General features: G+C 41.6%; 1 protein-coding gene across 9 annotated transcripts in view; it reads left to right on the forward strand.

Annotated features, from left to right (window-relative positions):
* The window catches only part of SGCD (sarcoglycan delta), a 345,566-nt gene that overhangs the window by 222,010 nt on the left and 109,896 nt on the right, over positions 1–13,660 (forward strand). For all 9 annotated transcript variants that reach the window (XR_014935431.1, XR_014935433.1, XR_014935432.1 and 6 more), the window contains one exon: positions 4,176–4,277. Coding sequence is in view for 6 of the 9 variants with exons in the window: in XM_085518773.1 (XP_085374899.1) it covers positions 4,176–4,277 (102 nt within the window). In the remaining 3 variants the exon portion in view is untranslated. The remainder of the gene's footprint in view (positions 1–4,175; positions 4,278–13,660) is intronic.

The following is a 13,660-nucleotide window of genomic DNA, read 5'->3' on the forward strand; positions in this document are numbered from 1 at the left end:
CAAAGTGCATCTCTGCAGACCTTCCTTAAGTCTGTGAAAACTGAAAAAATTAATGTCAGTGTAGAGGTGGGAGAGCACAGAAATCTTTCGAGGAAGGTGAGGTAAAACAGGTCACCTGCATTTGCTGTTTTTTTTTCCCTCCTAACTTCGGATGTATTGAGCTGTGTAATAACTTGCACATATCTGGAAGCAATGCAGAGTGCAGCAATCAATAATACAAGCAACAATAATCAGGTGTTTCAGCCATCTGACATGAGCAGGCTCCAAAGATAATTCTCTCCCACAGGATGTTACCATACATAACTATGGTTTATTCCCAGTAAAAGAAGCAGATCCATCCCTGCCATGCAGAGACAAACCCTGCTGTAGAAAACTAGTTCTGGATGGAGATACAGTAAAACTGCATTTTCTCCAAGCAGCTCACTGCACTGACACACACTGGGCTGGTGGTGGCCAGCACACAGCTGGTGCTCATAGTGTTTGCCATCACTGGCATCCCCAGAAAATCCTTAGGAAAAGAGCAATAGAAGAGTAAACAGCACATTTCCTTTCTATATTCAGAAATACCCGAGGAAGTGCAGAGCAGTGTGAGGCTTGAATATATGGTTTGTAAAGAACGGAGCATCACGGCACAAAGGCTGCAGCGAGCGTGTGCTGTGGGTTAGCTGTGACATGAGCCCAGCCTCACGTAATAGAGCTACCATGGGTGGCAGACACTTGTGGAATCCCCCACAGCAGCCCAAGTTGGTACAGTTAATGCAATTTGCAGGTATTCTCCGCAGTAATTACGTATCTCTGGTCAGGTTGGCTGCTTTTTCTTATTCTGCCAACTGAACTTCCCTGCTACCAACTGTACAGTTAAAAACAAAGTAGAAAGTAACCCACAGCTGTTAAAAAGGAAAACAAAACAAAAAAGCCTGGCTTTGCCTGTGTATATGGCCCCAGGGCTGACCTCAAGGTAAAAGAGCCTCAGCCCTCAGGTAGCAGCAATGCTGGGTATCCATTGTAATTGGTTGTTAAACCGAGCTGCCTCTCAAGCTAATAAAAAAGAAAGTCCTCCATCATTCAAGAATACCAAAATGACATTTATGTTATTTGGGATTTTACCATTGCTGTCCCATTTTAACACGGAGCAGTCGGTGACAGCACATAAATTTTTATGCGTGCCCATTACAAGGCATTGTATAAAAAGAGAGGTGGCTGAGGCAATAAAAGTAATGTGGAAGTTATCTCCCTGCTCTACCAAAAACTGAATAATTCAAAGCAGGAGGTAATGGAAAGTTCCTGACTCTTTGCCTGCTGGTTTCCAGCAGTGAGCCTGGAAGTTCGCACAAAGCTGGTTTGTTGCCTGCACACTGAAGTCATTCAATCCCTGTTGAGGAGTCCACTAATAAAGAGGGGAGAAACAGAGATTGTTGGACATCAGCGTGCCAAATAATCGATACCACACAGTCACAAGGATCATAGTGGCAGATAAGGATACATACCAATCATCACACTGTGTTTAATAAAAAAATCATGGTCTCTGTCACTCCGGCCAGCTTCCTGCTACATTTTATAGGTCAAGGTCCATGAAATTTCATAGCACTGGTGCTATATATATATTCACTGTAGCAGAGTATGACATTTAGTTTCTATTAAACCATATACTGTAGGGAGGAGGAAGATGCTTTACCCAAAGCAACACATGAAGGGTGGTCTTTCACGCAATGATTTCTTTGGAATATGTCTGTATTTTGGTACCTTTGTATCATGCTGCAAGCTGCAGGATATTTTCTATTAGGATGTAATAAGGGAATACTATTTTATAATGATTATAGTTAGAAATTAGGAATATCTGCTCACTTTAGGCTCAGTTACAATCTTTGTGTGGTGTGGTTTTTTTTTGACTGCTGATCCAGAATGTCACTACAAAAAGCTGTCATTTCCAATCAGCACAGGCATGAACAGTAGAGGGGTAGCGATAGTCAGCGTCAGTGCTAAGCATCGTGTCCTGACCCCAAAGAACATGGAGGGAAGGAGGTAACGTCTGTTGAGTGGGGTCAGAATGACAGTGTCAGAGGCTGAGAAGATTAACATGGGGAAGTGTTTTCTTTACTCTGACCCCATGGTTTTCTATTTTTAAGAGCGTACACGTGCCTGTACAATATGAATCAAATGTGTTCTTCAAGTACTGCTTGTTGAACGTTGTCCCGTAGACCTGATGTGTCTTTTTGGATGTATAAGACCAGCTAGCTGTGAGTTATGTGGTCCATATATGTGTTTTTTAAATACATAACAATCCCACGGGGGAGTACTTGGAAACAGAAGGTGAAGGGAAGAAAGCAAGAGAAACACTCAAGAGGAAAGTGGAATACTGGATTTCTGTTATAATTGAGCATGTAGTTGTGATCCTCTGAACTTGGTGGTTTACCACAGCTTCAGTGGTGACAAGTGCCATCAATACAAGTTACTGGTGTAGTATTGCTTTACAACAGCTCAGCAGTGAGGCCTGGGAATAGTCAGGATTGGTACCTGCAGAGATGGTCATTCCTGCAGCTAGCTGTGACATATGCCTACCCATGTGACACTGGAGAACATCCTGCAGTGTGAAAGCCTTCAGGGCTTGTAATCTCACTGAAATGTCTTCTTGGGGAAAGACTTTTTAGAATTTTTTTAGCAGAGCAAAGCACGTGAGGGTCTGCAGATAGCAGTAATAATTCCTGCTCACTCAAATCGCAAAGCATACCACTATCAAAATTTAATCTTGGCTCTTTGGCGCATAATCATATTTCACTCATTTTCTTCGTACTTTTGCTTGAGATAAATGAACCCCCTTCTGTGCCATCACCAACCCAGAATTCATAAGCCAGTATTTTACAGCTGGGGCAGGAAATCTAGCAACTGGCACTTTATGACCCATCTCTCACTCCCCCGCCCTTCAGCAGTCAGTAACATTTTCAGCATATGTCTCTATTTAAAGTTTGCTTACACCTTTCATATCAAAATGATGTGACTGCAGTCAGTCAGTCAGCCAGCACTCCTAAACCTTTGTTCACAAGTCATCACATTGTAAGGAAAGTGATCATTTCTTGGCAGGGAACACAATGGGACTGATACTTGTTGGAGCAAGGGAACGCCTGGTAAGTGACCAGCATCCCTGCTGAGTCGTGCTGTGTCTTTGAGTGGTGGATGTTCCGTGCTTATCAGTGTCCAAGAGACATTTGAATAATGTCCTTAATAATATGCTTTAATTTTGCTTAGTTCTGAAGTGGTCAGGCAGTTGGACTTGATCTTTGCAGGCCCCACCTAAACTACTCTTCCTATTCTTCCTCTTCCTCTCTACTCCTCTCCATCTTCTCTTGCCCCTCCACTTCCCTCTCTTCCTTGCATTTGAAGTGCTTTTGATTATACATCTATCTTCTGCAGTTGCCCACAAACATCATGTTTCTTAAACACACAACTTTCTATACAACTGGAGCCTAAATGAATGTGAATCGCGCATCTTATTAAAAGATGTGATTTTCTCTCACAGACTAAAAGTGAAACATTTTTAGTTGGGCCCCATTCTACTCTGAGCCAGTATATCCATATACCCATCTTACTAAATAAAAACTGTATGAAAAATTCATACAAAATTTTGACATATATATATTTTTTGCTATTATGGTTTGTCAGATGTTTCATTACATCTTGGGCACATATAACTAAGCAATTTCGAAAGAAAATGAACTATTTGTAGTCATCTGCTGTACTCCTACATAGCCAAAACTTGTTTGGTCAGTTCAGTGAAATAATCACATATAAATCTATATGGAGTTCAGTAAAATTAATCACATGTTCTTTATATGGATTTGCCATAAATGAGAAGGTAGACACAGCTTGAATACTGCAGTGAATAGTTTCCTATTAACACAGAGCATCGCTGCATCTCTTTGAGTGGAGATGACTGGCTTAAAAGAGCATCTTCCGTCTGTGTAAGTGATTTACTGGGGGGCACTGCAAGTTGCTCTCAATGGATTTATTTTTTTCTTCACAGAAACAGGGCTAAAAGAATAACACGAATAACTGCATTCTCTGGTGCCTCCCAGTGTTTTCCATGTTCTCCTCAATAGGAAACAGAAATGAGTTATTGGCAACCTGATGGATTTAGTAATTGTAACTAATGGTGCTGTTTTGTTTTGTATTTGTTCTAGGATGGAATGGGGAACCTGAGAATCACAGATAAGGGACTGAAGCTGGAAGGAGATTCAGAATTCTTGAAACCTCTCTACGCCAAAGAAATCCGGTCGAGACCAGTAAGTTGTTGGGAAAGAAATAATCACGTTTCTGCAGTCTGAAGACTAAGAAACCTTGAAGTGGCAGAGTGGTATCATTACTGGATAAATTACTTTGGCCATTCTATACAAACGTAATTTGGGGAGAGAGACGGGGTGTCTCTTGGGTACTTTGTCAAGATACAACATCCTCTGGGCGACTGCAAGTTTGGTACCTGTGGATTTAGTTGATGTAAGACACAGTTGAAATCCTCCATGGACCTCTGAGATTTCACGTGGTCTTTGTGTCTCCCATCAGGATAAATCATAAGCAGCCCTCAACTGGAAGATGTAATGTTTCTGAGGTATAGGAATAGCAGGCAGTCATGAATTCCAGCTCACATTTAACTAGTTGCACTTTCTCTGCAGAAAGGAGTGAGGTGATGTCTTAGGAGAAGGGTCTGATCTGTTAGCTAGTGCAGTAAACCCATACTGTGTGCTCAGTCCTATTTCACGTTGTGCTTTAAAATTATGCGCGCTTAAAATTCAGCGCTGCTCGGTGAGACTGCTTGACAAAAGTGGCAAGGATCTTAACAACTGAAAATGAGGAAGAATCCAAGTGTGATTGAAATAGCGTTTTCATGGTAACATTTCACTGTCTGTCAATGCCTTTTCTTGTTTTTAATGCAATCCTGTTTGTCCTGAGTGGCTGTAAAATAACTGAAAAGATTACATATCCATTCCAGAATCCTTCTAAGAAAATGTCACCTAGCTTGTTTCCTGATCTGAAGTGTTGAGTCAGATAACAGTCTCCCATTCTGATAACAATGGCAGATAGCTAATTAAATAAAGTTAACAGCCTTTTATCTCAGCCTTTCAGTGGTCTTGTAGAAATTGGGATTTGTAGCATAATCAACGTAACATCCAATACAATATCCGATTTAATTATTGAAGGTTGTAACCTCTGTAAGATGGCTAGGAATTGATTTCAACAAGTGTAATCATTTAGGAAGAAAAGTTAATGAGAAAACGTTCATATCTATAAATGTTTTCATTCCTGAATTAAAAGAGAACCATAAAACCTTATATGTCATACATTTCATAGTATAATGTGTGGAAAAGGTGCAGCAGTGAGTCAGATAAATAGACTGAAGAATTGCTACATGCATTTCTTTTCCTTCAGTTAGACTGCTGAAAATAGTATTTGGTTACTGAGAGAACTAAGAACCCTTTCTTGCTACAGGGAGTTTACTGTTTAAATGTACCGTTATACTGATTTACATTTTAATAAGGTGGGGGGACAGAAGGTGTCTCCTCCTTGAGATAATGAAACGAGTTTCCTCACCGCTGACAGCTTAATGAATGCAAGAAATAGAAAACATAAGGTAAGACCTCTGTGTGTGCTCCTTGCTTTATCCAGCCTCCAGGATTAGTCTTCTTTTTGCAGTTGCACAGGAAAGCCAGGAAGAGCTGATCTACAGCCAAGCAAGTCAGAGCCTCTCTGCTCACTTCAGTCGATGAATCCTGGAGGCTGTTTTAACTATTTAGTTGCATAAACCACATCTATAGATTCTCCGACTTCTTAGTGGAGTTAAAATGGAGAAGTCTGTGCTGAATTTCAGGTTGCTCATAGTAATGCTAGAATAATTAATGAACTGCAGACAACAGGAACAATTCTGTTGATTTCAGTCAACTTAGGCTTTCTTGCTTTGTGTGAACCTGGCTTCTTGTAAGCAAATCAAAGGGCTGCATTCAAAGAATGACTCTTACAGATTATTTAAAAGCATTATTGATTACCTGAAGCAATATTTGTTTAAAGCGTATTAGTATGAGCCAGTATTGTGTTGGAAGGAAGCATTAAAGCAGCTCTTGAGCTTGATGAATGCTGCTAAAATAAGAGCCAAACTCAGCATTGATACAGATGAATATCCATACTAATTCCATAGTAATCTTCCCTGGGTTTTTGGAGATGTGTATTGTGGCTTTAAACGTGCACAGTGTAAGAGACAAATCACAGTGAAGAAATAAGCTGACATGCAGTGTTTTCTGTGTGCTTAAACAACCTAAGAGTTATGTGCAGTAATAGATTATGATTTTATTTAAAGCTCAAAAGATTTTCAGCACTGCTTATTTTGAAAAGATTATCAGAAAAAAAATATGCCAGCTTTGGTATTGTTCTGTGCAGAAGATGGAGGGGCCCCAGGAGCACCATGGTGCTGCATGGAAATGCAGGGGAGGAATCGTGCTTTGTGACTGATAGCTGGTATGAGCCTGAATTTGTCACTGGTGCCTCTTCTGCATCTCTGAGTCCCAAGGACGCTTTCCTAAGAGCTGTGCCTTCAGGCTTAAAGATAGTTTTAGATTTCCACTTCAAATGGATTTCTTTTTCAAATTTATTTAGCAAGAAGGTAAGACTGAAGTTTAGGCAGAAGGAAAAGTCCTGAAGTGTTTTCCCAAAAGACTGTGGCTATTTGGGAACCTCTTATTTCTGTGATTTGTGCAGTAGATATTGTCCTCCTTGATTGCTTTTTGGGGTAGCTGGTTGCTTTTAGCTGCACTTCTTTTGGAAGACAACACATTGCAAATGAAATTACAGCCAGGAAGAATGAATGTGTGGTACTGTGGCATGCGATTTATGGTACTAACAGAGGTATACTTCTGGCCTACCCTTCAAAGATATTAGCAGAAGGGTTGTGCTGAAGACATTCAGTCCCATGTGAGAGATGTTGTCATTAAAACCACAGACCTGAACTGACTTCTAGAAGCTGCTTCCAGCATTTCTTTCTGCATCACCACCACCTCTTCTGAGCAGTGACTTTCCAGGTTCACTCACCTTTTCCCTCACCTATTCAAGAATGACCTCCCTAAATACTTTTCTCTTAATATAGGAAGTCCCTGCTTCTGTAGTTTCCTAAACCCTGGCTCAGTAACATTTGGTTTGTAATTCCTCCTGGATTAGGACCCATCTGTACACTCAAGAGCCTGCAAATAAATATAACCTTGTTATTGCATAAGCCTGAGTTTTATCTGGAGACTGATGAATAGCAACTGGTGGTAGCTATGTTTGCACCCTTGTAGTCTTGTTTTAGAGAAATTAGATAGATGCATTCATTTGTCCTGGAGTGATCAGAGCATCTTAAACTCCCAGCTGAACATATTGCAAACTAAACGGTGTTTTCCATGCCACTTGCATGGAACATGAGCATCTTGCTGTCTTTAATTAGGAAGTTAACTGGACCATGAAGTATTGCCTGTGTAAATAAAAGTGATTTGTACATAGTCAAGAAGGTGCATTAGAAATCCTCACATTTCTTTAGTAGCACATAAATTATGGAGATTATGAAAAATTGGACAGGTCATCTATAAACCCATCTGTAGCTCAGCTGCACTGTCAATCTCAAAATGTAGCTGTCTTTCTAACTGTTGTAATTTATTGTGGACTATCGTGTGAACCATCTGCTTGGTTATAAATCAGACAAACTTTGACTGAAAGTTGCACGTAGCAGCACAAATTGTTAATTTTATGTGCTGGAAAGCAATGACAACAGTTTGGTGGTCTGCAGCCTTCATTGCCTTCGTCTGAATTGAACTTTCAACATGGAAATTTTCCTTCCTCTGTTCAGAAGAGCAGCAAACGAGCAGACTCCTTGAAGCTTACTGTAAGCAGAGATTTAGCTTTTTTTAGAGCAGTTGTGTTGTTTGAAGCTTGCCACTTTGAGGACTTTCAGGTCTGTGAGTAATTTAAAAGGGGCGAGACGGAGAGCAGGCTGTGTGTGTTTTGCATTCCAGTAACAACAGACATAAAGTCATATGCTGAGATTATACTGTAAAATCAAGTGAATTACTTCCTCAGGAACTCCGTGACAACCAGTGAGTTCATCATCTCAGCTTCAAGCGCCTGAGAAGGGCATTGCTGTGATAGGATTACGATGCTTTGGCCCTTCTAGCGTTCATTTTGGGTGCACCAATGGGGGGAAAAAAGCCTCAGTATGCAAACCCAGACTTCAGTATTCTTAGCCTAGTGCAAAGTATGGTGTCTACTGATGTCTTCCTTTCTTTGGGTGATACCAGAGGTCCCAGGCACACTCACTGTGGGACTCACCATGGGACCACAGCGCTGAGAACCAATTGCTTGCTCAGAGCGTTGGAGCAAGCCCAGCCTCATTTGAAGCCAGAGGAAATATCTGGTGCCTGCGGTGGGAGGTCTGGCCTGTCACAGCTCTTGGCTGGGATTCTACAAGGGCATCTGCTTGGCCTAAAAATTTCACAGTTGTGAATTAGGGCTGATAACTGCTATTCCCTTTACTGGTGTTTAGTAAGTTCTCATCAGCATAAAAGCTAGACTGGCGAGTACATCAAATATGCTTGTCTGTGCTTTTCATTTTCCCCAGCCAGTATTTGAATGATAGAAATTTTGAAGGAAGCTTTTAAGACTGATAAATAATTATTTTGCCAATGGACTTGTCTCACAACATTCAGATCTGGAAAAAGAGTGGTATAAATTTAAAGCATGGGAGCAGCTCTGTAATGTAGCTATTTTTTTCTGTATTATTTGCTCTGTAGGTCTACCTGCCCCAAAGCTAAAAATACACACCAAAAAACAATAAACCACGTATTTGGGCTTTACGATGACATGTGTCCTCTCTGGGGGCATACCTGCCTCACAGCCGTAAGTACATATTTATAAACAGTGCAACATACTAATTTGGATTAAAAAGCAACGCTCACCCATGAGGTGAGGCAGTGCAGTTGGCAAGATAATTGCAACCCTGTAAGAAGCTCAAACTGTGTGGTGGAAATCTTGCTTTCTGCAAAGGCTCAGGTAGATAGCACGGAAAGAAGGCTGTTCTTTTTTGAGGAAGGGAACAGAATCGTGCCTTTTTTTCTCCTTTGTCAGAGCTTACGGAGCAATAAGAGGGTACTGAATTAATTCCCAATGATTTGGTCCAGCAGAGTGCTCAAGGATTTCAGCACGCTCACGGAAACCATCACGGGGTGGAAATGAAGTTTGTCTCAATGTGTGGCTGTCACTTAGCAGCCCCTTCACACCGCATCCTTGGCATCATCCCCACTGGCATTTGCTATTCCCTTAGTGACCAACCTTTCAGAGAAGAGAACAATCTCATGTACATGATGATAGAATGAGCCCATGGGGATGTTGGTCCCAGGGACAGCTCAGTCACTTCAGGGATGACGGCACTGTTTCAGGTAGGCAAAACTCACACTGTCCGATGTCAGCTTCTGAAGCAGCATGCTTCCTTTAATTACATCTTCAAAGCTTTCTGTTTCTCTCAGTTGATTTTTGGCAGCAGATGCTAAAACATTTTTTAAAAGCCTTGGTAGTTAAAAAAAGGATGATGCTGCAAGTGATGGTGCAGACAACAAAAGGAAGCTATACGCTCCTTATTCTCCCTATTTATCCCCTGTGGCAATGCTCCAAATACCTTGTTATTAGAACCTGTGCCAGTGTGATTTTGTAACAAATGCCTTTGTTCAAGACTCGAGCCTGAATCGTGCTTGTGTATCCACTATCACGGACATTTAGATTAATTAAGGTTAGAGAGGACCTCTCGGATCTCTAAGTCCCACCACCCCCATCATTCCCACTGAACCACATCCCTCAGTGCCATATCTCCACACTTCTTGAACACCTCCAGGGACGTTGACCCCACCACCTCCCTGGGCAGCTGTGCCACTGCAGCGCTGCTCTTTCTGAGAAGAAATGCTTGCTTATCTCCAACCTGAACCTCCTCTCATGCAACCTGAGGCCATTCCCTCTTGTCCCCTCAGCAGAGAGGAGCAAGGGGGGGCTCTTCTGTCAGGGGCAAAGCAGTAAAAATAAACAGAAGCAGCTGAGCAAGTTGGAAAAGGCGTCACTTTAGCAGAAGCACCCTCACCTGCTGCACAGACACTGTTGCCATCACCACCTGAAGCAGATTTGAATCTCTGCATGGCAGTAGGCTGCAAGCATCCAGTGGGATTTATAAAGCTGATATACTCTCTTCTTAATAAATTTCATTCTAAAGCAATAAAATCCAGAGATCCTACTTTGGGTTGAACTTTGGTTGCCCCGGAGCTCTGGGGGCAGTTACTGTGATATTTTCAGTGTGCTAAAAAGGTGTAAGTTTAAGCAAATTTTACAGCAACCGTGAAAACATTTCCCTAGCTTCACAGTGATATTGGCCAGAAGTTTCTTAGCTTTGGATTTAGAAGGAAATTTTGCAGGCTGGCAGAAGGAGTACTTCCAATCACACCAGAAATACATCTTGCTTTGTGTGTTTCCCGTCATTTGGCTAACGAGCTGGTGTGATGTGCTGCACACTGAGAGCACAACAGGCAGCCGAGTATCCCACCAGCTGCCAAATGTCTTTGAGTAGCCCACAGAAGAAAGAGAGGGGAAGCTCTGAAGTAAGCTAAGTTTTTGAAATAGCTCTACAACTTCTGTTTCAAAGCAGAAATCTCGTGGAGGCTGCCCGTGGCATTTTGAAAAGGATTTCATTAAATGTTTCTAACATGTCATAAGCTCTTTTAAATGGAAGGGTAATGGCTCATAACATTTGTAAGCTTTTTAATTTCATGCAATATGAGCAATGTAATCAACACCTATTAAAGTCAATCAGCTGTGCCAAGTGGGCTACCTACCTTGGCTTTTGTCTATATTTTCATCATGGGCACACCTCTAAGCTAACCCCGGGCACAATGCTTTTGTTACTTTCTGGTCCTAACATCAGTGGGGATTTTGTGTCTAGAAAACCCAGTGTGGTCCTTGCAGAAGAATCTGTGCTCACAGACTGGATAAGCACTTGCTGGCTGTGGTTTTTGTCTTCTAGGTGGGCAGTTTGGGCCATTCAGTTGTTGCAGCCCTGAAGCCAGAAATGGAGAGTGAGAATTTCCGAAATGATCTCTGAGTTTGAGTGACTTTTTTTCCATTCAATAGGTGAAATTTCTCCGCTTGAGTTGGTTGTGTGAAGTGTGGGGAGATGTTCAGATCGTGTTTGTTTTGCTGTTCTGATCTGATTCCTTTCCCCTTTTCATTTCAAACATTTGCAGCTGAACTCAGTGGTCATAAAAACAAGTGATGTGCACCACAGCTCAAAGTGAGCTGTGAGGTTAAGGCTGGATGCTCTGTGCTCTCAGAGCTTTTGCGTTGCATTTTTACCACGATCCCAGAACATTTCAGCTCTGAAGAGTTTGACAGCGGGACTGAGTTGTGTTAGGGCTGTATATCCACAGAAATGTTGCAAATCAGCTAAGGCTGTGTTTTTAGCTGAGTCGTGATCCTTGAGACAAGAGTGCAGGCACTAGAACCTAGGGAGGAATGAACATTTGATTTAGTTTATTCCTCCAAAAGGAAAAGGGAAAGACATGGATTTATTGATTTTAAAGTTGAAAGAAAAAATGGCTGAGCTGAATGAATTTGGCAGGCAGTTTCTTCCTGTCCTCCAGCATGCACAACAGTTTCGCTGTCTGTTATTTCAGCTTAGGTTCAGCATCTCCAACTTGTGTGCCACCTTTGTGAATGAACTTGGAAGATTGTATGAAGCTCATTTTTCTTAATTAGCCATTTATTATGGACTCTCATTATTCCTACAGGCATGCATACTTGTAGGAGCTGTGCACTATCCTTATTTTTCTGTGTTTAATATTACTATTATTATTATTTATGAGAGAGTACTTGGAGTTGAATGTGAGATACAGCAATCTAACCTACTGATCTGGAATTCTGTAGCCTTCTGTTCTTACTGGACAGACAATACTGTTAATAGAAACACTGGCATTTGATTCTTACCAACCTGAACCAACCCATGGGATTGGAGGCATTTGTAGAGTAATCTTGAATTTCCAGTCCAAAACATGATCCAAATTTCATCTTAAGAAGCAATAGGCTGAGGAAGAAGTAAGCTTTCCAAAGCACCTGAAATTGCTCAGGGAAAGGAGTGCAGGTTGTGTACTGCTGCATTTCTCTCTCCCATGGGCAAAGGCTTTGAGCATAAGGATTTCCAATGTCTAGACATGGCTGCTGACAGTCAGGATCGTGGCTGCTTTGGAGATCCCAAAGTATTATAAACAGCTTCTTAATACTGAAAAGTCAAAAAGGAATAAAACTTCATACAGCGTAGATAGAAGATAGAATGATACAGGAAGCACTAAAAGGCAAATAATAAGATCCAATTATAAAGAAACATAGTGGTGTTTTCTGATGTTTCTAGGAAGCCTCAATAGCAGACATTCATGTCCTCTTACCACAGGACAGCAAACTCTTCTGCAACTCTTCTGCTGTCAGAATTATTTCAGAAGCAAAGTTACGTGTTTCATAAGGCAAGTGTTACTTGACAAGACAAGCTGTGCTGTCATTAGCAAGTGCAGACACACACAACGGGTTTTACAGACAGTTCAGTTGGCTGCTCTTTGATTTGCAACAGGAAGCAAAAATCAGACCTTCCAGGTTTCATTTACAAGGTCCTTTGCCAGTAATAAGAGTTTCTCTGATTGTTCTGCTTCTAGATGACAGATGCTGGATTTGGAGAAGGACCTCAGGGTAAAACAAGAACAACGCTGAATTTGCTCCTGTTCTTTTAGGACAAATTGGTTGAGGCTCTTGGAAAAACTGACTTGTATCTTTTGAAAGTAAAAGTGAGATTTCTTTGGCTGCTAACATTTCCCTGGCTGGAACATCTCTATTTTTGATCTTTGTCTGGGGCTGTGCCTGGCTGTCTGCTCCCCTGGACCAATGTATTTCAGCAATAGACGGTCCCATGCTGGTTAGTGGTACACTGTTGGTGTGCAGGATGTTAGTACATAATGTGATAAAATAGGCTTCAAATCCAGTCACAGAGACAGGCGTTCTGATTTGGTCTTCAGTCTACCCAGATATTTAATTATATGCATTTTTTACAGATGTTGATTACTTCATTAATGTTGGTGTGGCTATTCACATGCAGAAATTTAAGTGTACATTGTTTTTTTTCTCTGGATCATGCCTTATGCTTTCTACAGACTGTGCATAAATATGGCAGTGAAGCCACCGGTTTGAGTCCACTCTGCCAGACACTGTGCAAACACAAAGGTAGCCCCTCCCAGGGGGTTTTGTGCTGTCAATGGGTAGAGTGGGACAGGTTATAGGTATGAGGGTAAACAAAGTGGCTTGCTCACGTACTCCTAGAGGAGCTGAGGAGTTGTGTGAGGTGTCCTGTCTCCTTGTGCACGCTCATTTTAATGGATCACATGCCTCAAGTGGGAGAGCTGGCAGATATTTTCGAATAGAAGCTGATATGGTTAAACAGTATATTTGAAGGTGAGGCATCATGTACCTTTGCATTTGTTTCCCTGCTATGAGAGCAACTGGCATACTAGCAAGGGATGCTGAGCAAGTCTGGAAGGGAGTGAATGGAATACAGCAGCGTTTCCCTTTGAGACATTGAGAT

This window comes from Coturnix japonica, chromosome 18 (assembly GCF_054131305.1).
Source record: "Coturnix japonica strain WE chromosome 18, WE-NBRP24, whole genome shotgun sequence".
NCBI lineage: Eukaryota > Metazoa > Chordata > Aves > Galliformes > Phasianidae > Coturnix > Coturnix japonica.